The following is a 22,287-nucleotide window of genomic DNA, read 5'->3' as shown; positions in this document are numbered from 1 at the left end:
ACGAGGTGGGTGTTTGCTGTGGGGCGCGGGGCAGAAGTTTCCGATGAGGTGCCTGTATTTGAAGGAAAGCTGGTGCCAGGCATTCGGTGGGTTAAGAGTGGTCCTGGGGCGCACGAAACCCTGGGGACAGAGGGAACAGCCGTGAGTCAGGCTCATCCGCGCAGAGATGTTTCATGCAATTAAGGAGCATCTTGCAGCCGCTGCCGACACGCAGCCGAGAACAGAACAGCGAAGCGTTTCGGGCTGTCAGCGCAGCAGCCGTCGCCGCATCCATCAGCCCCGTTCCGCTTTGCCTGCTCCGCCGCATCTGCCGATAACTCCACCAAGCTGTTTCCAGCTCCGGCTCCTCTTGGGCACGTACCTGACAGCTGCCGCGAGCCCGGGGAGGGGGACGGGAACGTCTGTTCTCAAACGCCACGTGCCAAAGGCCGACTTCCCCCTGCCCTCCCCGAGGGACCAACGCCTCGGCGGATCTTGGCCGCGTTCTGCTCCCTGCACACCTATAAACGTGCTTTACCCCCCTCCCCGAGCTGCATCCCGCAATTAAATAAACTGCGATAGTTGGAGCCAGGCCTATGAAACGACAGAGATAGGGGCTTTATTTCTTTTTTTTTTCTTTTTAAAATCTTTAAGGCTGAAAGTTATCAGTGCCTCGAGCCAGCGGTGGAACGGGAGCAGCGAATGGGAGCCGTGGAGCCACTCTCTGCCCGCGAGCGTTGGCAGCCTCCCGTGCCTGGAGACATCCCACGGAACAGGAGGCACAAGAAGGTCGCGGAGATAAGGCCAGCTGAGATTGTGCGGCATCTTGTATACTAAAAGGGCAATTTTCGGTGTTCAAAGCCAAGATCGGCGGGTTGGAAGCGGGCCACGGCTGGTGCGTCCGTGCTCTGAGCGCGCAACGCTTTCACAACACACCTGTATTGAATTCCGCAAAGGTGCCCATTGCTTTCTGCTCTCGGGGTTGTGCTTTTTTTTTAGCTCCCGCTGCGCAGCGAGGGGATGCGGGGATGCGGAGGAGCACGCGTGGGTGTCTGCAGGGGAGCAGGATTTGCGCCCCCCCCCCCCCGCCCCGGACCCTGGACCTTTTCTATCGGTTTGCGCTGGGTTTTGCACCACGTTTCCTCCCACCGGTTCAACCCCGGCCGTGCAAAGCCTCGCGGAGCTGGGGCAGCCTGGGCAGCAGCGACGCCAGGGGACAGCGAGTTAAAAACCCCAGGTCGCAGAGAGCAATCGCCATTTAAAAAACAAAACCAACAGCCCCCGGCCGCTCATGTTACCGCTGTCAACCGCCTTTGTATCAACCGCGTGGAGCACCCAGGCCAAACTGTGAGTTTATTTAAATAACTCATCGAGGCTACAGAGTTTGCTAAAAAAATAACAACCATAACTCAGTGGAGGACATGTAAAACGTATGAAATCCCAGGGAGAGCTTTGGACAACCACCAAGGAAGGTGTTGGAGCCATCACAGCGGTACCGTCACGGGAGGCTGGCGGAGAGAGTCGGGTCTTGGGTGAAGGGGTGTGTTCCAGGGTGGCAGGGAAGGAGCAGGTACCTCCAGCTCCCTCCCTGCCCCAAGGGACAGCCGCTCGCCCAGGCGAGGTGGGATCCTTCCGGTCTCCAGGACTTGTCTTTTAAGAGGCCAAAGCCCATTGTAGCCTCCAAGGTGCAGAAGCACCTTCCTACCATGGGCAGCACGAGCCTGGACCATGATTTGCTCCCACCATGTCATGGAGCTGCTGAAGGACAACCATGGGGCTCCACAACCCTGCGGTAATAGGCTCTCCCAACCGTTCATCCAAGCAACCGCCCACCCGCTCAGAGACACCTTGGAGGTGTCAATGCACCGCAGGTCTTTGGTTTGGTTTTCCCCCAGGAAGGTTACGACAGAGTTCAAGGTGAGGAGCACCCAGTTCCTTGGACTCTGAGCTAAGAGCACTTGGTGGGCAAAGGAAATCAAACTGTACAGCAGGAGTCCAGAAGCCCAGGATCATCTGGAAAGGACTCAGCCCAGCACAGGGAAGGGTTTGCAGACCCTGGGCAAGGGTTAGACAAAGTCAAGAGGTTCAGTCTTTTGTAGAAATGAGGAGAAAATGAGTTAGCACTACAGAGGAGAAGAGGATGTCAAGGCTGGTGATGGTCAAAACAGGCGTACATCCTGTCCTCGGTCTCACAGGAGGCAGAGTCCGGCACTCGCTGCCGATGGCCCATCTTGGCCAACCTCATATGTTGTCCTCCTCCAGCATCTTGTTAACCCCTTCGCAGATCCTCTTCAGGTGGGTGCGGTAAGGCTCGGATGGCCCGTAGAGAGCCGAGAGGAACTCATAGTCCGCAAAGTGGTTGAAGACGTGGTTGATGCGGGAGTGGGATTTGGCTGTCAGGTGGCCGTTGACAGCCTGGTGCAGCAGGTCCCGGCACTCTGTGAGGACACCCGACATGACCCTGCGGTCAAAGGTGAAGTCTATCTGGTGGAAGCTGACGGCCGTCATGGCCAAGGTATGCACCTTCTTGCGGAAGCGCTCCATCACCAGTAGCTCCTCGGGGTTGAACTGCCCGTTGCGGTAGAGCACGCCCAGCTTCATGACGATCTTGATGAGGTTTTTGATGATCTTCTGGGCCTCTTTGCGGTTGTGGGTGTACTCCTTGGTGGCCCGGTAGAGCTCATCCAAGATCTCGCTGCTGGTGTCATCGATGAAGACGTTGGCTATGGTCTTAGTAGCCATCTTGCTCAAGAGCTTCTTCTGGGCCTGCAGGGCCAGGTTCTTGGTGCTGAAGGTGTCCATCTCTGCAGGCGGAAGAGACACACACACACACACACAGAGAGAGTTCAGCCCATGCCTGGATCAGTCCCCACCCCCTCTCCTCCCCACGCAGCCTTTTGGGAGCGGAAAGGGCAGCTCCAGCCAACGGCAAGACCGAGACGAGCTCCTGGGTGCCAAAGGGAGAGCGCTGAGCTCACGCCCCGGGTTTTGTTGGTGGGATGAGTTACAGGGTGTTCCCATCTTCCCTCCCCCGGACTCCGGGGAGAAGCTACCGCGCGACGGGCAGCGCCGGAGGCGAGCGAGCTCTCCCTACCTGAGCGTCGCCCGTGACCCTCCATCCCCGTCTCCTTCCTACGACCGGTGCCGCCCTCCTCCTGGTGCAGGAAGGACTCTTGCCCCATCCTTTTAACATTTTTCTTCCTTAAACCCTGACTCACTTCCTGCAGGGTGAGTTCGGGACAACCCAGGTGACGGCTGAGTCACCCGCTGCAGCCGGCACAGCCGTGCACTGGCGTACAGCCCGGCGCCCGCCGAGGCCGGGGCGGCACGGCCGGTTTGCAGCACCCACCGACACATGTTGAAGTCCCGTTTGCCGGCGCTGCCCGCCCCGGTACGCCCGTGCCGTCAGAGCTCGGGCTCGTTCCGCCGCCGTCTCGGCTTCCTCCGGAGCCAGCACGAGCATCGCGCGGAGGTGAATAATTCGGCAAGCCAGAAACCTCACCCCCTGCTCACCTCCGGCCCGACTTGCCGGCACCTCGGCAGGACTAAATCAATCATCTCAGGCAGATTACGGCTTTAAAAACTGCCGTGAACGAATAAAACGCCACCGACCCCGGAGCTGCATCTTGCCCCTGGAAATCGCGGAGCTACAAATCGCGGGGAGGCGAGAACGGCGCGATAACAACCGGCTCCCGCGCCAGGATGGACGGGCAGAGACGGGGGGCGCTTACGCAAGAGCCTGCACGTGGCACGGTCAGCCTGGCAAAGCGAGAGCGGGGAAGGGATGGGATCGCGCTATAAATACATCACCGGGGAGGGGAGGAGAGCTGTTTAAGCTAAAGGATGCTGCTGGTGTGAGAATGGCTGCGGATAAATCGGCCGCGGATATAGAGAGGGGAGGAGGGGGGCGGGGGTCTCACCTGCAGCCCCCGTCGGTTATTGTAGCGCAGAGCCCAGCCCGTCCCCATGGCGAACGACCCCGCGGAGCCCAGCGGCCAGTGCCGGACCCCTCCAGGGATCCTCGATCCCGCCACGGAGCGCGCGCGCCGGGCTCTCGGGAGCAAAGCCTGGCTTCCCGCGGGGCCGAGGCTCCGTCTCGCTGCAGCCGGTCGTGCGAGGGCGATGGTGCAAGGACAGTGGTGCAAGGGCGATGGTGCGAGTTGAGTCCCGGCTTCCCGGGCATCGTCCAGCTGCCGGCGCCCCGAGCTCGAGGGCGGCCGGGGCTCTGCGAGGGCGTGAATTAAGCAAGCGGTAACGGAGCCGCTGCCACGGGCGCCATGCGAGCTGCCGCATGCGGTGTTATTTACAGCCCTCAGGAAAAACACAGAGGTTTGTAAGTATTTCCTTCGATGCGAAAACATTGATTTTTGCCAGCGTGAGCTTCGAGCTGAGGCTCTCGCGCTTAATAAGACAGAAATGACAAAACAGAGGTTGCTCTCGCGGAGCCGTCGGCAGCTCCCAAAGCGGGTCGGGTTCATTTAACGCCCACGGCCCCACGTGCGAGACGCTGCCGGAGCCGAGCCCGGAGGGACGGGCAGGATGGGCAGAGGCAGCGCGGCTCCGTCTTCTCTCCCTTGGTTGTAAGGGGACTGGCTCTGCCCGCGGCGGGCAGGCTCTCCCGGGAGGAGCAGGGCTTTGGGACCCCGGAAACCCCTTCCCTCGCGTCCCGCAGCGATTACGGGGTGTCCTGGGCTCCCCGCCGGGAGCGGTGCCCGCCTGAGCAGGAATTCCCATTCCTGAGCTCTCGGGGTGACCGCAGCCATAAAGCGAGTGCAAATTCCACCTACGGAGCCCATAAAAAAAAATAGGAACCGCCGGCTCCCGCGAGCTGCCCCCTGCGCCCACGGCTCCCAATTAGCGCCTGTAATCACAGCTCAGCCCTCCGCTCCCGGCACCGAGTAACGCCTGCCTGCCCCGCAGCCCTCTCCTGCTGGGGACTGGGGACGCGAGCATCGCTCGTGGCGGGGGGGAAACTGAGGCACGAAGCAGCGGCTGGTGAGGGGGTGGGGGTGGTGGTGGCGTCTTTCCTGGATCCCAAAAACCGCGACCTGCTCCTTCTCCAGTGCCCGCCGGCTGTTCCGCAGGTCGCTCTCTGCGAACCCCAAGGAAACCCAAGCTCACCTCCCAGCACGCTTGCTCCCGCTCAGCACCGGGCAGGTTGACCCGGCACCCTCCGCACCACGCTCTGTCCCACCAGGACCTGCTGACTCAGCACCAACCGGGAGATTTCACCGGAACGAGCCGTTTTCCTGCTGGGAAGGGCCCCGCAACCCCATTGTTCGCGGAGGGGCCGCTATCGGTGCGCAGAAGAGGCAAGTCTTGCCCCGACGAGCAAACTCAAGACCGAAATAAACCACCCCGTTTCCTTCCTGTCGCTGAAGTTTCCAGCCCTGCTCGGAGCTTGTGTTCCCCCCCCCCCGCCACCTCCTTCTTCTTCTTCATTTTAATGAAAACACCCTCCAAAAACCCAGCTGCTTCTACTGAAAAAAGAGCAGCCGGGCGCTCTTTCACCGAGTCCCTCCCTGTTCCGGAAGAGCGCGGCGGGGCTGTGGTCCCAACGGTGGCTTTGGCGACAGTCACAGCCCTTTTTTCAGAGGTTTTCCACCCATTTTGCAGGTTTTGGGGACGGGGGGGGTGTTGCAGCCCTCAGCAGTGGCGTGAGGGCTCGGCCCGAGGTTGGGACATCCCGACGTCCCGCACGAGGTGGGGATTCGGTGACACAGCCGAAGTCCCTGCCACGGGGACGGACACGTGCCAGCGCCGGGGCACCGCAGCATCCCGGCTGCACCGCCGCAGGGCAGGGCAGCCGAGGACCGAATCCAGCGCTGGCAGAGGGCGGGCAGCACCGCCGGCAGGACCGGCGTTCCTCACCGCCAAGCCGGTACCCGCCGGCACCTCATCCAACACCCGGCTGCAACCTCAGCCCCCGTCCCACGGGGACCCCCCTCAGAAAACGTCTCCTACACCACGGCGGGCGCGAGCGAGAGCAGAGTCCGGCCCTCTCGTTAAAAAGCATCAATTAAAGCTCCGGGCTGCAGGGGGGGGGGGAACACGAGACCCCGTCATCCCACCAGCACCTGGGGCCAGCGGCGCTGGCACGTGCCACGGCAGAGCCGCCGCGTGAGCGCCGGCTGGCAGCTCGTTTGCAGCGGAGGGGCCGAATCCAGCAGCGACGCCGTCGCAGGGTTATTTCTCCCTGCCCCAAGGAGCCCCCGGCCCCGGCCGGCCCCAACAGCCGGTACCCACCGGCGGCTCCGTGTGCTCATCGTGCCCCCCCGCCCCCCCAGCTGCCTTGGCAGAGGGCTGAGTATTTCATGCGAGAAAGCAAAAGCACTTCAATAATTTATGGGGCAGCGCGGAGCACGAGTGCAGCGCGAGGGGAGGGCTCTGCGAAGCTCCAGCTGAGAGCAGAGACGCCTCTGCCTCCTCTTCCTCCTCCTCTTCCTCACCGGGGCCATATTAACTTGTAGCCGTCTCGCTACAGGCTTCCTCCAACGCAGCAGCGTCGTCTCCCGTAAACCTTTAATGGTGGAGATCGCCCCGGTTTTCCCTCCATCCGTTTCCTCCCGCGCCTTCCCAAAACACCCCTGCTCCGCACCCCGGCACCTCCGGTGCCCCCGAATCCTCGGCCACACGCCGGGGGCGGGGGGGGTGGATGGGATCCTGCCGCTCCGCTCTCCATCCTCCGGCATCGCTTTCCACCACCTCCCCGCGCCTCCAATCCCCATTAATTAATTAAACCCCGCCACCGCGCTAGATTACAGGAGACGGGTCGGAGCGCCGGCGCGGCACAGGGACGTAACCGGAGAGCCCGACCGCCGTCACCAGCCCGTCCCCCGCCACCCATGGCCCCTCCGGCTTTCAGACCCCGTTTTACCAGCGCCGGGGTGGCAGAGGAGGAGGAGGAGGAGGAGGAGGAGGAAGGAGCCGCGCCGCCTTTTGCAATAACCATCCCTTGCACGTTGCCATGGGCGCAAACAACACCGAGAGCCGCCGGGTCCGGCGCGCGTGTGCCGAGCAGGGTGAGGCCAGAGAGGAAGCCACTGAGTAAACACCTCGCCCGAGGAAAAACTCATTTCTTGGCAAGGATGGTAAAAGACTCCGGGAAGCACCGGGGAATGCCGCGGGGAACGCTGGCATCACCTCGGCCGGGTACCGCGCGGCACGGCACGCTCTCAACCATGTCCCCATCGTTGTCCCCACCGTCTCGGGTACCCCCTCCTATCCCATAAGCTCCTTCCCGCAGGTGCCCGCGCCGGGGCTGCGAATGCAGCCCCGGCGCGGGCACCTGCGGGAAGGAGCAGAAGTTTTTTGGTTTCTCCTTCGCACCAAATCCGGCACGCACCGATGCCTGGGAACGCCGATCCGCCCCGGCAACTCCGACGTGCCTGTGCAAGGAACCAGGCAGCCGATCCGAGGGGGCTCCAGCGATGCCAACCCCGGGCGTGGGCGGTAAATCCCGCCGGCGCTTCCCGTTCGCCGGCACCGCGTGGGAACGGGATCCCGGCACACGGAGGAGATGCCGACCGCGGTTATTTTGGCGCGGGGAAGGGTGATGCCGGTGCCGATTTGGGATGGGGGGGGAGCTGATCCGGCGCCGTACGGGGAGGCAGCTGCAGCATGGAGAAGAGGAAGAGGGGGAGGAAGGGGGGGTTATTTTGGAGCATCTGTCTCGCCTTCCATTTCCTCCTTTTCTTTATCAAGCTGCCATCGAGCCGCTCTCTCCGGCAGCAACTTCCTTTCTCCTTCGCTCGGAGCAGACGGAGGCTCAGGAGACTCATGGGGAAGCGGAAAACGGAACGGGGAGAGCTGGGGGGCAAAAACAGAGGCCAAACCGCCGTCGGTCCGTCCGTCCGTCCCGCGGCGGGGGCCTCGGTGCATCGCACGCTTCCTGCCCCCGGATCGGTGAGGACAAAGCCACTCCGGGAGGGAAGAAAAGCTCCACGGGATAATTCGGATCCGGTGCTGGACTCAGGGTCGGCAAAGAATATTTATGACCCCCCCCAAATCCTTCCCCCCGCACCGGAGCGGGTAAAGCTGTGGTTTTACACCCAATTCCGCGGCTCCGGGCAGGATCTGGCCTCGCCAAAGGGATTCGGCTCTCCGGGACCGGAGGAGTCTCATCCCTCAGAGCCCCGGGGACGGGCAGCGGCCGGGTGCGGAGGAAGGACGGGGCGACGCACGGAGCCAAGCGCTGCCGTGGGGCGTCCGTCCCTGCCCTCGCACCCGGGATCCGGAGACGTCCCCATGGCGGGGGGCTCCGGCGCCTTCTCCGAGCTCCCGTTAGCCGTCGCCCGCCGGACCCGGTGGTGTTTCAAGCCCCCCTCGGATTTCCCAGCGCTTTTGGGGGCGGATCGCCCTCTGCCCGTCTTCTCCCCACGTGGGGAAACTGAGGCACGGCCAAGGGCTCCCGGGGAACAGCCCCGGGCTCTGCCCACCCAGCAGCTCCCGCCCCTCGGGGCTCCCCAAACCCTCGGTGTGTGTCCCCGGGGCTCCTGGGGCCGTGCTGCCCCGTGGGCCGGGTGGGGCCCCCGGTGCCCGGTGTCACCGGGGGGATGATGGGGGGGGGGGGGGGGAGTGGTGTGGACCGGGACAAGGCTGTGCTCGCCTCCGGGGACGAGAGGCTTCACCTCGCTGCGGGTCCCGGAGTCGGAAGCACGAACCGGGCCGGTACCGAGCGTCCCCACCCCCACGGACCGGGGGAACCGGGGGAACCGGGGGGGGTACCCGGGGGGGGCCCGATCCCGGCAGCGCCGCACCAGCGGGCAGCAGATCCCGGCCGGCCCTTACCTGCTGCCTGCCTCAGGGGAGCGCGGCGCCGGGACCGGGGCTGCTCCGGTGCCTCCGGTACCCCGGGGCGGAACGGGACGGGACGGGGCGGAGCGGGGCGGGGCGGGGCGGGGCCGGCCGGGGGGAAGATCGCTTCCCCCGGCGCCTCTCCCTGCCCGGGCGCGGCGGTGTCCCCGCAGCCGGTGCCCGGTGCCCGGTGCCGGCGGGTCCGGGCCTCCCCCCCCCGCGGCTGCGGCCAAGTCCCGAGCGGGGCCGAGCGCGGCGGCGGCGGAGGGGGCGGGACCGGCGGGCGGTGCCGACCAATGGAGACGCGGGGCTTGCTACGAAGCAGCCAATGGGAGCGCGCGGCGGGGGGTTTTCCCCCCCCGGGGGGTGGGAGAGGGAGCGGGGCGGCCGTGGGGGTGCGGGCCCGTCCTGCGTGGGTCGGTCCCGTTAGCGCGGCGTGGGGCAGAGGGCGGCGGTGCCGTGCACCGGGCCTGCCTCGGGTCGTACGGAGCCGCTCGGGTGACGGGGTACGCGGGAGGGTGAGGGGGTTCCGCGTGGGTGGGAGGGTCACGCGTGGGTGCTGGCGGGGCGTCGGGGTGTTTAGGAGGGAGCTGATCGATCGGGCTGAGTGTCAACAGCACCGGGGGAGGATCCCGCAAAGTCCCCGCTCGCTTCCCTGTGGGGGGTTCTAGGTGTGCCGTGGGGACGTAACACCCGTGGGAAGGGGGGTGGGGACGGCGTGGGGGTCCGCGGGACACCTGCTCCGGTGGCAACATTCCCACGCCGGCCCCTCTCCACCCCGCTCCCACCCTTCACCGGAGCAGCATGCCAGGGTGTGCAGGCGGCTGCTGCACGGGGGGGCTCGGGGGGGGGGGGGGGCAGTGTGGGCCTGGCATCACGGGTAGCACCCCACGGCACGTGCAGGGCCGGTTTCTCACCGGGGCGTCACGGGAAGCGCCCCGAGCCGGGCAGCCCAGGCCCCGCCGCCGGCCGGCGTCAGCCACGTGGAGTTTTTAGGCCGGGGTGCAGCAACCGGGGGGGGCCGTGGGGGTCAGCAAGTCCCTGTGCCGGGGACCCCACGAGCCCCACGGTCCCGCTGAGCCACGCTGAGGTTGGCACCCCCAGCCTGAGCTCCCCAGCATCCCGACTGTGCGAGCATCTTCCTCCTCCTCCTCCTCCCCCCCGCTGGGTGCAGGATCCTGATTCGGAAAGGTGGCGTTAAACAGATTAAAGGTGGGATTTAGAGTGGATTAAAGTCTGGATTAACCGCAGCCTTGACTCGAATCTTGGTCTCACGCAGCGGCTGGGAAGCGAACCTCAGCCCCCCTCCCCGATCCCCCCCCCACCCCACGGGGGTGCCTGACACCCCTGGGGCATCGCCCACGCCAAGCCCCCGCTCCTGCCGCCGCCGAGGATTTGCTCCTGGCCCCACGTTGTGCCGGAACAGCCGGAGCAGCTGTGGCCGCTCTCCCGAACAGTTGCGGCATCAACCTGCCCGGCGTAAATCCCCCTCCTGGGCTCGGCTCTTCCTGGTGGCCACTCGCGGCGGTGGGAAACGAGCCGTTGGCCGGGGCCGGCGCCGCACGGGCCTGTGGGCTACGGAGCCTGTGAGAGACCGGGGTGGAGGCGGTGAACGGAGCTGGGGAAGCACCGGCAGAACATGGTGGCTCCCTGCTGGCAGGGCTGGCTTCTGCTCGGTACCGTGTCCCCATCGCTGCCGGGTCCTGTGTCCCCATATCTTCTGGGTCCTGTATCCCCATCCTTGCTGGGTCCTGTGTCCCCATCCCTGCCCTGTCCTGTGCCCCCATCCCTGCCTGGTGCTGTGCCCCCATCCCTGCCGGGTCCTGTGTCCCCATATCTTCTGGGTCCTGTGTCCCCATCCCTGCTGGGTCCTGTGTCCCCATCCCTGCCCCATCCCATGTCCCCGTCTCTGGGACATCCCTGCAGCCCCGGCTGCTGTGCTCACCCCTCTCAGGCCGTTGCTGAAGGTGCCACAGAGGGTGACAGGATGGGCTGGGCATGTGGGGGGCACCCTGCTCCCCCCAGTACACCCCCAGTGTGCCCAGTATGCAGCCCCCCCCCCCCAGCCTCTCCCCGGGAGCACCTCAGGGCCAGCCCCCCGCATTGCACAGCTCCCCACCTCGCTCCCAGCCCCGGAGCCCAAACCCTCCTGGGGTCCCAGCAGCGGCTGAGGGGGTGCTCGGCCGGGGGTGAGCCCCAGCAAAGCCCCATCCCTGCTGGGTGGCACCGGGCTCTGCCGCGGTGGATGCAGCAGCCGTCGCCGATCAGCGGGGGACGAGAGCTGGCACTGCACGGAAACAGAGAATAAAAAGGAGAAGAAACAGGATCTGGGCCAGCTCGCGCGCTGTCTGTCTCTCCCCCTCCCCTTTCCTCCTCTCCTCCTTTCAAAGAAATGAAATGGTGTTTGCGATGGCTCCTCTCCCGCACGCTGAGCATCGCCCCGTGCTCAGGGGGGTCTCATCCCGCTCCCGCTGGCACGACGCATCCCGCCTCAGCACCCGGCACATCGGCACCAGCCCCGGCCGCTCCCCACCTCTGCGGCCCCTGGCCGGGTGCGGGGGGGGTCTCTGCTCCGGGCAAGGGGGGAGCATCCTCGAGAGGCAGCGCTTGAATAATTCAGGAGAGCTCAGCAAGAGAAACAGGAGCTGCTGCCCACTGGAGAAGAGACCTGGGAAGGGCACAGAGCCGCTCTCTGCCCCCCCCCCCGATCCCCCCTTCCCTTCGTCCCCCGTGTCACTTTGTCACGCCACTTCGAGGACCCCGTCTCCATCCGCTCTGAGAGCAGGATGCGGGTGGCCCAGCCTGGGCACCAAGGGGACCAGGTCCCCAGGAGCACCCCAGCGCCAGCACCCAAGGGCACGCTTTGCTGAGCAGGGGGACAGGGTGGGCACGGGGTGTCCCCAGCACCCACGTGGCCCCGTTGGGACGGACCCCAGCAGCTCCTGGGACAGGGAACAACCTCACCCCCCCCATAAAGCCCCTTTTGTCACCGGGGCACGTGTGGGGTGGGGAAATACCCCCGGGGAGCGCTGAATCCCCCGAGCCCTTCCCGTTCCCCGGCATTTTGCATTCCCATCGCTCCCCTCCCGCGCCCCGCACAGCTGCGCCTCGCCACAATGGCCCCTTCTTGCCGCATTACCGGTGCCGGCCGCGCCACCTCGGCCCCTTCCCCAGCGCCGACCTTCCGCGCCAGCAGCCGAGGCGGAAAAATTCATCCCTGTAAAAACAAAATCCATCCCGGCAGCCACCGGCTCCGGTGGAGAACCGCGAGCGGGGGATGCTCTCCCCGGCACGCGCTGGACCAGTTATCCCGGAGATGCGCTGAGATATTTGTCCGGTATTGGATGGAAGAAAAGGGGTGCGGAGGTGTCACTTAGGGGTGCTGACAGCTGTGGGGGTGGCTGGCGAGCCCTCGAGGCTGCCCCGAAGCCGTGGGGATGGGCTGTGACTGCAGCAGGACCATCCAGCTCCGGCATCCCGGGAACTGGCATCCCGCTGCACACGAAGCCGGAGCATCCCCAGCGCGGACCCTCCTGAAGGGCTGCGGACCCCCGCTGGGGTTGTCACACCCTCCAGGGACTGAAGCAGCCCGACGAACTCCGGCCAGGAGGAGAAGAAAACGGGCAGAGCCCAGCACCGCCACGAGCATCTCGGTGGCATCGATGTCACCAGCCGCCATGCCGGTGGGACCCGTGGGACGGTGCGGGCACGGCAGCTCCCAGGAGCCGCTAATTGGTCACAGCAGTAGACGTGTTGCCGTTAACGCTTGGGACTGATAATTAGAGGTGTTGCTCCTGCCGTACCCCGGGGAGCTGCTGGTCCCTGGGCTCCCGTGAGCGCTCACCGGCAGGAATTACAGCCGTATCCCAACCCCACGTGTTCGCTCCCGGGAATCCGGGGCCGGAGGAGCCTCTTCCCGGGCTGGGAGGGTGCCCTGAGTCCCAGCGAGTCCCCCGAAAGATTTGTGCTTTGGCTTGAAGGATCTGAGGAGCCGTCGCTGCGAGGACCAGCTCTGCAAGGGCCGGATCCGGGCAGCGGGAGGGCAGGTTCCCTCCAGGAACGGGTTTTAAATGGGGACCCAGCACCCGCTGAGCCCGAGGGGTGACACTGGGGGGCGGGGGGGCATCTTTGGGGTGGCGGGTGCAGGTGGGAGACGAAGGGTGATGAGACGAAGGTCCCCGGGGGTGGAGCAGGACGCAGCCGTGTGAGCTGCACCCTGACATCACCTCGTCACCGCGCGCTGGGGGGACACTGGGGACCAGTCCCCGGATTTAACCCCTTTGCTCCTGGTGCCCCTTTCTGCTGGGACAACCCCCCCCCCCCCCCCCAAAGAGCAAAGGGGCTTCCGGGGTCCCCAGGCGCCAGGACGGTCCCTGCCGAGCGGCGTCCCCCTGCCACCTCTCCTGGGCACTGCCCCCCCCCGCCCCTGCCGCACATCTGGCCCCCATGCCACAGCTGGAGCAGAACCCTTCTGCCTGCGCGTGTTTGCTCGCAGTACAGCGGCGGCGAACGCCGAAGCTCGTTAGATAATTAAAGCTCGGTCGAAGCCGTCATCAGCGAGCGCTGCTCCTCGAGAGGCTGCGGAGCGCTCCCGTCCTCCCGGCAAGGGACGGCGTCGGGACGAGGATGCTCCGGGGGAGACACCCTGGGGAAGGGGCTGCGGCAGTCACCCCCCCGGCAGGAGGCGAATCGCCAGCCCCAGCCCGGGCACACCGACGGCACGCCGTGCCATCGCCCGCGCCTGTGCCGACGGCAGGCTGGGGGCAAGGGGTGACCCTCGTCAGAGGGGCCGTGAGGCTGAGCCCCGGATGCTTAATTTGGGTCTGGGGGCTGCTGAGAGGGACCCGCAGCGTGCTGAGCCATGCCGTGCCGTGCCGTGCCGTGCCGAGCTGAACGCAAGGCCCCGGGCACGCTCCGGCTGCGCCGACCGGGACAAAAGCAAATGTAGGTTAAACACAAAGCGACGCGGCTGCAGCACACGGAGCCCGCTTGGCGGGGGCTGGGGCGGGCGCCCGCCGGGATCTCCCGCTGCAATTAGCTAATTGCTCCGTATTCCCGCGCGGGGACCGGGGGAGATGCTGGTATCGCTCCCCGCTGTGCTCTCCCTGTGCCAAAGCCACCCCCGGGGACGCCGTCCCCTCCCCACCAGCCCCCCGTCGTGCTCCGCTGCAGCACCGGGGGGATTCAGGCTGGAAGAAGGGGGAGCACGTTGCCCCCCCCCAAAACCTGCTGCCCCCGACTCAGCCGGATGCTGCGTCCCCGATGTCACCTGCTGGGGACGCTGGGGACGATGCTCTTCCTTAGCAGCGGGCACGGGTCTGGTTTTCCCCCACATTTTGGGGACGCCCTGCTGCACCCCGAGGCTTCGGGACCCTTCAGGGCCAAATTCTGCCCAACCCGTCGAGCGGCACCTGGGGAGAATGTAGGAGCCTGTGACGTCATGATGACATCATCAGCCGGGGAGGGCCCTCGTTATGTCACCGTGCCGGGGGGGGGGGAGGGAGCCCCAGCCTTTTGGGTGATGGCAGCGAGGACAGGGGGGATGCAGGGGCAGGCAGGATGCTGATGACATCATCAGCATGATCCATGACATCAGACAGTGGCAATCAAGAGGGGGCAGAAAGGGCTCCGGGCAGGCTGGGCCGGGGCGTGGAGGAGGAGGAGGAGGAGGAGGAGGAGGAGGAGGAGGAGGAAGACGCCGGTCGCACGGAGCAGCGTCCCCAGCTCGTGGCCACAGGTTCTGTCCCCGTGCTGGTGACGTATTGACTGACAATTCTTAATCAAGTGGGTTATTAATTAGCAGAAGAAGCCGGCTGCTTAATCCCCCCCATCCTCGGCGGGGCTCGGAGCCGGTGTTGACGCTCCTGGAGCCTGGTAGCGCGGCACGGTCGGCAGTCGAGGCCGGTGCTGCCAGGAAAGCGCCGCGGCAGCTCCAGCACCCCACGCCTCCGCCGCGCCGGCCCAGAGCATCCCGCTGCCGGCGGAAAGGACCGGTTACATCCCGCCGCCGTCCCTGGAGCTCGGGGCGTGGCCTCGCCCGCCGTGCACGTTGGTGAGCCAAAACCCGTGGGATTTCACCCCAAAACTGGTGGGTGTCACCACGTTCCTCACCGCAGCTGCCGCCGTTTGCCGGATCCGTCCCGCGTTTCGCTGCCTCGTCTCAGCCGTCTGCCGAGATCCCCACGGCGGCGAGGGGGCGAGGGGGTGCGGGTTTGCTCCCCGAGTCGTACCCGTGGTACGGGGCCCGTGGCGTCACCGCGCGCCAGGCTGGGAGCGTTTTGCTCGCCATTTTGGAGCAAACGATTTAATTTTGGTCCTAATCCCTTCCAGCGCCGGGCTCGCTTACCCGCGCGGCTGTCGGCAGAGATTTCCCATCCCTAATTAAAGCTCGGCGCGTGCAGCGGCTATTCCCCGGGGACGTTTCCCTCGCCTCCCCATTTCCCGGCAAGATCGAGGGGATAAACCACCGTTACGGGAAAGTTAACGCCGGTGGCAGCTGAGGGGACGGTGACAAGCCCCGAGCCGGCAGCAGCCGCCTCTCCAGAGGCCGATTCCCCCCCCCCACCAGCAGTGCGGGACGGCAGCGGGGGCTCGGGGCTCACGACACGAGTTGGGCAGGTCTCAGCCCAACGTCACGCCGTGTGGCGGCTTCTCACGGCCTCACCGGGTACGTGGTGTCACCGCGCAGCTGGGTCCCCCGGCCGAGTGTCCCCGGACCCCCAAAACTGGCAGGAGGGGAGGGGTTGGGGTGCCACCACCCCCCGCGGGCAGCACCCTCCGTCAGGGCGAGCGGAGCTGCCTCCTCGCAGGCAGCCCTGCCTGCACCCCGCCGACCGACCGACCGACCGACCGACCCCCCCGGCACCCACGCTCGCCCCCCCCCGCTGCCAGCCAGCCGCCCCGTCACCGCGGCACCCGAAGAGCCACCCGCAGCCCCCCGTTTCCCAGGCCGGGGCGGGGGGGGGGGGGATGCCCATTGCAGGCAGGGATGCTCCCCGCTGCCTGGCACGGCCGCTGCCTGCCTAACCGCGCTGGAAGCACAACAGATGGCGGAATGGCTTCAAGATGGGCTCCTGCGGCACGGCGGGGCTGGCGGGCTCCTCCGCTCGCCCCCCTGCCCGGGGACACGGGGCCCGTGGGGTGTCGGGGGGATGAAAACATTCGGTGCCCCCCCATTGCATGGCTTTGTGCCCGCCGCCATCCCGGGGTGCGCTGCCCTTCCTGCCCGTACCCCCAGCACCCGCCTGCTGGCCCCGGGCGGCAAAAGCCCCTTGGGTGCTGGGTGCTGGGTGCTGGGTGCTGGGTGCTGAGTGCTGGGTGCTGGGTGCTGGGTGCTCACCTCGGGCCTGGCGTGGGACAGCCCCAGCCCTGGGGGGCTCTTAAGGGACCTCGCGGCTTCTTCCAGCCAGGCCAGGGTCCTGCCTGCGGGAAGGATGCGGCCCCGCTCCCCTCGCTGAGGCCTGTTGCAGGTCCCGGCCCCAGCGGTGCTGCCACGCGCCAGGCTGTCCCGCCACAGCACCGGGGCCCAGCACCCTGCCACGGTGTGGCACCCCCACCCTGACCGTGCTGGGGCTGGGCCCCATCCTGCACGGCTGTGCGATGCCAGCACCCAGCGCGGCTGTGCTGCACCGGCACCCAGCACCGGCACCCAGCATGGCTGTGCTTCGCTGGCATCCAGCACCAGCACCCAGCACCCAGCACCCAATCCGGCTGTGCTACACCTGCACCCAGCACCTAGCACGACTGTGCTGCACCAGCACCAGTTACCAGCACCCAGCATGACTGTACTGGACTGGCACCAGTTACCAGCACCTAACCCAGTTGTGCTGCACCAGCACCCAGCACCCAGCATCCAGCATGGCTGTGCTGCACCAGCACCCAGCACCAGCACCCAGCACCCAACCCAGCCATGCTGCACCAGCACCCAGCACCCAGCATCCAGCATGGCTGTGCTGCACCAGCACCCAGCACCCAACCCAGCCATGCTGCACCAGAACCCAGCACCCAGCACCCAGCACCCAGCATGGCTGTGCTGCACCAGCACCCAGCACCCAGCACCCAGCACCCAGCATCCAGCATGGCTGTGCTGCACCAGCACCCAGCACCAGCACCCAGCACCCAACCCAGCCATGCTGCACCAGAACCCAGCACCCAGCACCCAGCACCCAGCATGGCTGTGCTGCACCAGCACCCAGCACCAGCACCCAGCACCCAACCCAGCCAGCACCCATCCCTGGCACCCAGCACCCATCCCGGCCGTGCAGCTCCTCCGCCTGCCCCCCCCCGCGGCACACAGGGGAGAGGTGCGTTCACGGCGGCTTTGAGGAATTATTTACAAGGCAGGTGACCTCATTCACTCAGGTTGATTTTCCCCCGTGTCACTCCAATTCCGTCGTGGTCCTGGCACCGGCAGGCAGGCGGCACGGCAGGTACCGCGCCACGGGGCCGGACGGGGGCTGCTCCGCTCCCGGCGAGAGCCACAGGCCCTTTCTCAGCTTGGGAATAATAGTAATAATAATAATAATAATAATAATAGAAGATAACTATACAATAACTATAAGCACATTGTTATAATACTATAAATACAGAATATAGATAATATAAATATATCATTATTAACTGTAATGTTATTGTTGATATTAATATTGACATTAATATTAATATTGGAACCGTGACCTCCCTCCTGTCCCCCTGGGGACCCCCCACCTCCCCGGCTGTGCCCACCCTGCCTTGCCCGGCGCAGACAGATCCGCAGATGCCCAGGCAGGCGGGTGGCCCGGGGCTGTCACCTCCGTGGGGTGTCCCCAGGCGGGAGGGTGGCTGATGGCACCCTGGTTGCTCTCTCTGTAACGTGTCGCCTTAAGGATGGGGGCTGCAAGGACGCCGTCAGGTTAAAACTGGAGATATATGGAGATATATTTATATTTAAAAAGAAACGTTCTTCTCTAGGTTCAACCAGATGCTTGAGTTTATTTTAAAAACGTATATTAAAAAATAGTGTGTGTATATATATATATAAAAAACGTCACGTGTGTATGCATGTGCGTGTGTGTGTGTATATATATATATATATTTATTTGGTCCCCCCCAGCACGGCCGCCGATGAGGCTGCTTCAGCCCCAGCCCAGCGCCCGCGGGGAGAAGACGGAGGGTGGGAGCTCGCCGGGGGTTTCCAGGTGGGGGGTGCTGGGCCCTGGGTTGCAGGATGCGGCCGTGGTGAGCCGGTGCAGCTCCCGCAGACCCTTCCCAGCCGCTCGTGCCTCAGTTTCCCTCCCGGCTAGGCGGGAAGAGCGTCCCCGGAGCAAGCAGGAGGGGAGGCTGGAGGAGGGCGGGGGGCAGCTGGGGGAGCCGTCGGTGGGGAAGGGCTGAGCCCAGGGACGCGACGGACAGCCACGCGCTGGGGGTGGTGACAGACCGGGGCCGGCGGTGCCCCCGGTGCTGCTTGGCCTGGTGCCACGGTGCCCCAGCACCCTCCCCAGCACCCCCAGCAGCATCCCCCCGGCCCAGCATCCCTCCAGTAGAGCATCTCTCCGGCCGAGCATCCCACACCGGCCGACGGCCGATTCCCTGAACCAACCTGCCGATACCCCGAAGTCCCCCCCGCACTGACGATGTCTAACGAATCCGGGCCCGCAGCGGATCAGCGGGGCGGCTGCCCGTCGCTATTGTCGCCTGACAATGGGAAGCGCCCGGCCCCGCTCCCCGAGAGCGCTATTAGCCCAAATATTTGCTTCCCGTCTCCAGGGTGACGGGGTTGCCAGCGCTCACCCACATCCCTCCTTTGATCATTTTCCTCTTGATCTTCAGCGCGCCAGTTCCCGGCGCTCGTCTCCATCTCCCTCGCCTCGTGGGGATGCGGGAGCCGCAGCGTCCGGGCGCGGGGATGCTGCGGTGGGGAGGAAGGCAGGGCGGGGGGCGGTGGAGATCCCCCCTGGGGAGGGACGATGGGGAGCACAGGGCTCGGTCTGGGGGACCGTGGGCAAGGAGCTTCCCTTTGCTGCGCCTCAAGTTTTTTTTCCCCCTTTTGGCCCGTTTTCAGCCTGCCTCACCTATGGACACTGCACAACAGGAGATGGGGCTGCGATCCTGCCCTCTCAGGGACAGACCGGCCGGTTCCAGATTCAAGCACCTGATACAAACCCCATGGCCACAGCCACCATCTCCCCATGGCCACAACCACCATCTCCCCATGGCCACAGCCACCATCTCCCCATGGCCACAGCCACCATCACCCCATGGCCACAGCCACCATCTCCCCATGGCCACAGCCACCATCTCCCCATGGCCACAACCACCATCTCCCCATGGCCAAAACCACCATCTCCCCATGGGCCACAACCACCATCTCCCCATGGCCACAACCATCTCCCCATGACCACAGCCACCATCTCCCCGTGACCACAGCCACCATCTCCCCACATACAGGCAGGGCAGTTCAACGACCACAGACAGGAGGACGGACACTTATCGGTGGCACCACGGTCACCCCACCATGCCGGGACACCACTACCCGGTGCAGCGTGGTGGCAGAAGCTCCAGGGAAGATTGATCCAAGCTTCTCCCGCTCCTTCCCCCTCCTACACACCCTTCCTGGAACAGGTTCTTCCCAGCCCAGGGAGCCAAACGGAGCTGCCGGCAGCTCGGGCTTGTTTCCATCCCTCCCAAAACTCACCCGGGTCCAACACCGGCTCTTGGCAGGGGGACGGAGCCGGGAAATTTGGCTTTCCCATACCCAGCACCTTCCCAAGAAAAAGGGGAATTTTGGAGCCAGACGGGATCAGCTCCAAAATCTCCGGGGATTTGGCGGTGGCAGGGGAGGGACCGACAGCACCGAGTGATTTCTAAGCAGCGATTTTAAAAAAACAAAGCGAAATCTTTGCCAGGAAATGTTATTTTGATCGCTTGGGCAACCACAAGTCATTTTGAAGCGGTGCTTTGTGTTCGGAAGCGGACCCAAATAGAAAGGAGATGGGGAAGGAAAAAAAGCCTGGCCCAGCACCGCCCCCTGCTTCCCAGCCCCTGGTGCAGGATCCGGCCGGGCGGGATGGGCAGTGGCCCGAGGGTGTGGGAGAGCTCTTGGGGTCCCACGTGGCGCTGGGGTGGGTGCTGTGGGGTGGGAGCGAAGCCACCTGGAAATCCCACAGGAGCTGGGATGGAGCCACGGTGAAGGGTGTCGGGGTTTGGCAGCCGGTGGGGCCAGATCCGCACCCCTACTTTATCCCCCCGCTGCGGTACCGCGGTGGGTGCTCAGGGGATGCCGTCGTCCCTGGTGATGAAGCCTTCTCCAGCGTCCCCATCCCTGGGCAGGTGGCCCCATGGCCTTTCCCTCGCAGACACAAACCCAAACTCCTTCGCTTTGCGACGCCTCGACCCTGCAACCCAAATCCCTCGGGGAAAAGGGCAGGATGCGGCATCCCTTCCTGAGAAACCTCAGTGGTGACCTGGCTGTGGGCGCTGGAGGTGAAGGGGGGATGCCTGGAGCACCCCCTGCCCAGGAGCAGCACCGGGCCAGGAGGGACCAGGAGGGAAGTTATTGCACGGGGACGGAAGGGACAAGAGGGGACCTGGAGGGACCATCGTCAGCGGGCCAGGAGGACCAGGAAGGCATCATTGTCCAGGCCAGGAGAGACCTGGACCTGTGTGGGACCAGGAGGGACATTGCCGGAGAACCAGGAGGGACATTGCCGGAGAACCAGGAGGGACATCACCGCAGGGCCAGGAGGGACAAGGAGAACCTGGAGGGACCAGAAGAAACAAGGCTTCAGGACCAGGAGGGATGCTGTCACGTGGGGCCAGGAGAGACATCGTCAGAGCAGCAGAAGACACCAGGAGGGCCACCATGGCAGAGCTGCGTGGGACCAGGAGGGACGTTGGCACCAGGTGGGAGCACCTGAGGACACCGCAGCCGGGGGGAAGCGGCAGCGCGGGTGGTGGGAACGGCCGCGGCCAGGCGGCCGGGAGAGACGTGCTCGCCCGCACTTTGCAGCGTGACGGTGATTAAGTCGCTTCCCTTCGTTATGGTCCCTCGGGGAGGTGTTAAACAGCTGCTGATAAAGACGGATGGTTCTGAAGTGGCGTCTCCGGAGCCTTTACATCCATTGAATTTCGGGAAAAGCCACCGAGGTGCCCACAGCCACCGGCCAGAGCAGCAGCACCGTTGCGCCGGCAGCACCGGCAGCACCGCGGCAAATGCCTCGTGCCGAAGACCGGGTCTTCGGGGCGAGATCTCCATAGCGGTTGGGGTGGGGTGGGGGGATGCTGGGCAGGGTTTTTAGGGGACTTGGAGGATGCCGAGGGTTGGCCGTGAGCCCAGAGATGCCCTGGGGAGGAGAAGGGCGACCCGAAGGGCTGCGGGAGGGAAAAAGAAACGGGAAGAGAAGGAGAAACCCGGCAGCGACCGCCCATTAAAATTCATGGAACCTGTTCAAAAGCAGAGCGCGGCGCGAGCTCCTGGCTGCTGCTGACAAAGCCGCCGAGGGGGGTGTTGGGGGCGGCTCCGTACATCTGCAGACCTGGGGTTTAAAGCCCCGTTCTCCGGCCAGGCTCCACCCGGGTGACACGGTAACGAAGGGGGCTTCGTTAGTGCCCACCCGCTGCCGGGCAGAGGTGACGGATGGAGGTACGGAACCTCCACCTCCGGGCACGTCCCTGGACCACGGCCACCCCTTCCCCTGCCAGGGGACCCCTGAACCCCCCCCCACTCCCCGGATGCTGATTTGCATCTCCGAGCTCATTTATTTTCCCTTTTCCCATATATTTTTAGCCCCCCCCCACGCACGCAACCCCCCTCCCAGCTGCCTGCAAACGGGTTTAACAAGCCACAGCGCACTCCTCTCACCGTAATTAGCAATGTTTCTGCAGGCAAATGGCAGTCGGGAGTGGAAGTGGCATTTCCTTAATTAAAACAATTAATTAGGGTGGGGCGAGAGGGAAGATAAAACATCTTCCCTATAGAAATGGCTCTCGCAGCAGCCGCTCCCCCACGGTGGTGCCAGGGCTGTCGCTTCCCAGGGTGACGATGTCACGCGCGTCCCTTTGGGTGCCCACCCTTGGGTGCTGCCTGCGCCGCTGAGCACCTCGGGGTGCCCCTGGGACCCTGATCTCAGCTCCTTGACTGCTTGTCCCGAAATGTCACCGTCCCCGCTCTGGCCAGGCCCCAGCCGGAGCATCCCGGCGATGCCGGCAGCGTGCCGGCCGGTTCCTCGCTGGGGTATAAATATCCGCGTGTTACTTAGCGACTAATTGCACAGAGCGCAACAGCGTGGCAGGGGGGTGCCAGCCCCTAATGAGGATCTGGAATCACAAGCTGCTAATTACCCCTGTGCTGAGCTGCTGCTTCGTTACGGCTGGGGTCTGGCCGTCCAGCCGGGCCGTCGGGGTCCCGCCCGCATCCCTCGCGGCATCCCCCGTGCCAGGGTCAGTGGGGCGCATGGAGGCCAGATCCAAGGGTCTCCCCGCACGGACGGCCTCTCCGTGGGCACCCGCATCCCGGGATGCTTCCGTCTCCGCCGC

General features: G+C 65.1%; 1 protein-coding gene across 3 annotated transcripts; it reads right to left on the bottom strand.

Moving 5' to 3' along the window:
• Window positions 1-1,306: 1,306 nt before the first annotated feature.
• TNFAIP8L1 (TNF alpha induced protein 8 like 1) lies at window positions 1,307-9,018 on the bottom strand. Of its 3 annotated transcripts, none has more exons than XM_075736197.1 (2): window positions 8,770-9,018; window positions 1,307-2,783 (listed from the first exon to the last, which is right to left on the bottom strand). In XM_075736197.1, exon 2 carries the CDS (start codon window positions 2,779-2,781, stop codon window positions 2,221-2,223), a length of 561 nt encoding a protein of 186 aa, XP_075592312.1. In that variant the 5' UTR covers window positions 2,782-2,783; window positions 8,770-9,018; the 3' UTR covers window positions 1,307-2,220. The 3 variants fall into 3 exon arrangements, with proteins under 3 accessions (XP_075592312.1, XP_075592310.1, XP_075592311.1); XM_075736195.1 differs by lacking the exon at window positions 8,770-9,018 and adding an exon at window positions 7,325-7,592; XM_075736196.1 differs by lacking the exon at window positions 8,770-9,018 and adding an exon at window positions 5,101-5,339.
• Window positions 9,019-22,287: the final 13,269 nt, after the last annotated feature.

The sequence above is a fragment of the Balearica regulorum genome, chromosome 26 (genome assembly GCF_011004875.1).
Source record: "Balearica regulorum gibbericeps isolate bBalReg1 chromosome 26, bBalReg1.pri, whole genome shotgun sequence".
In the NCBI taxonomy this organism is placed as follows: domain Eukaryota; kingdom Metazoa; phylum Chordata; class Aves; order Gruiformes; family Gruidae; genus Balearica; species Balearica regulorum.
The sequence above is the reverse complement of the archived record's forward strand: the minus strand, read 5'-3'. Positions and strand labels throughout refer to the sequence as shown.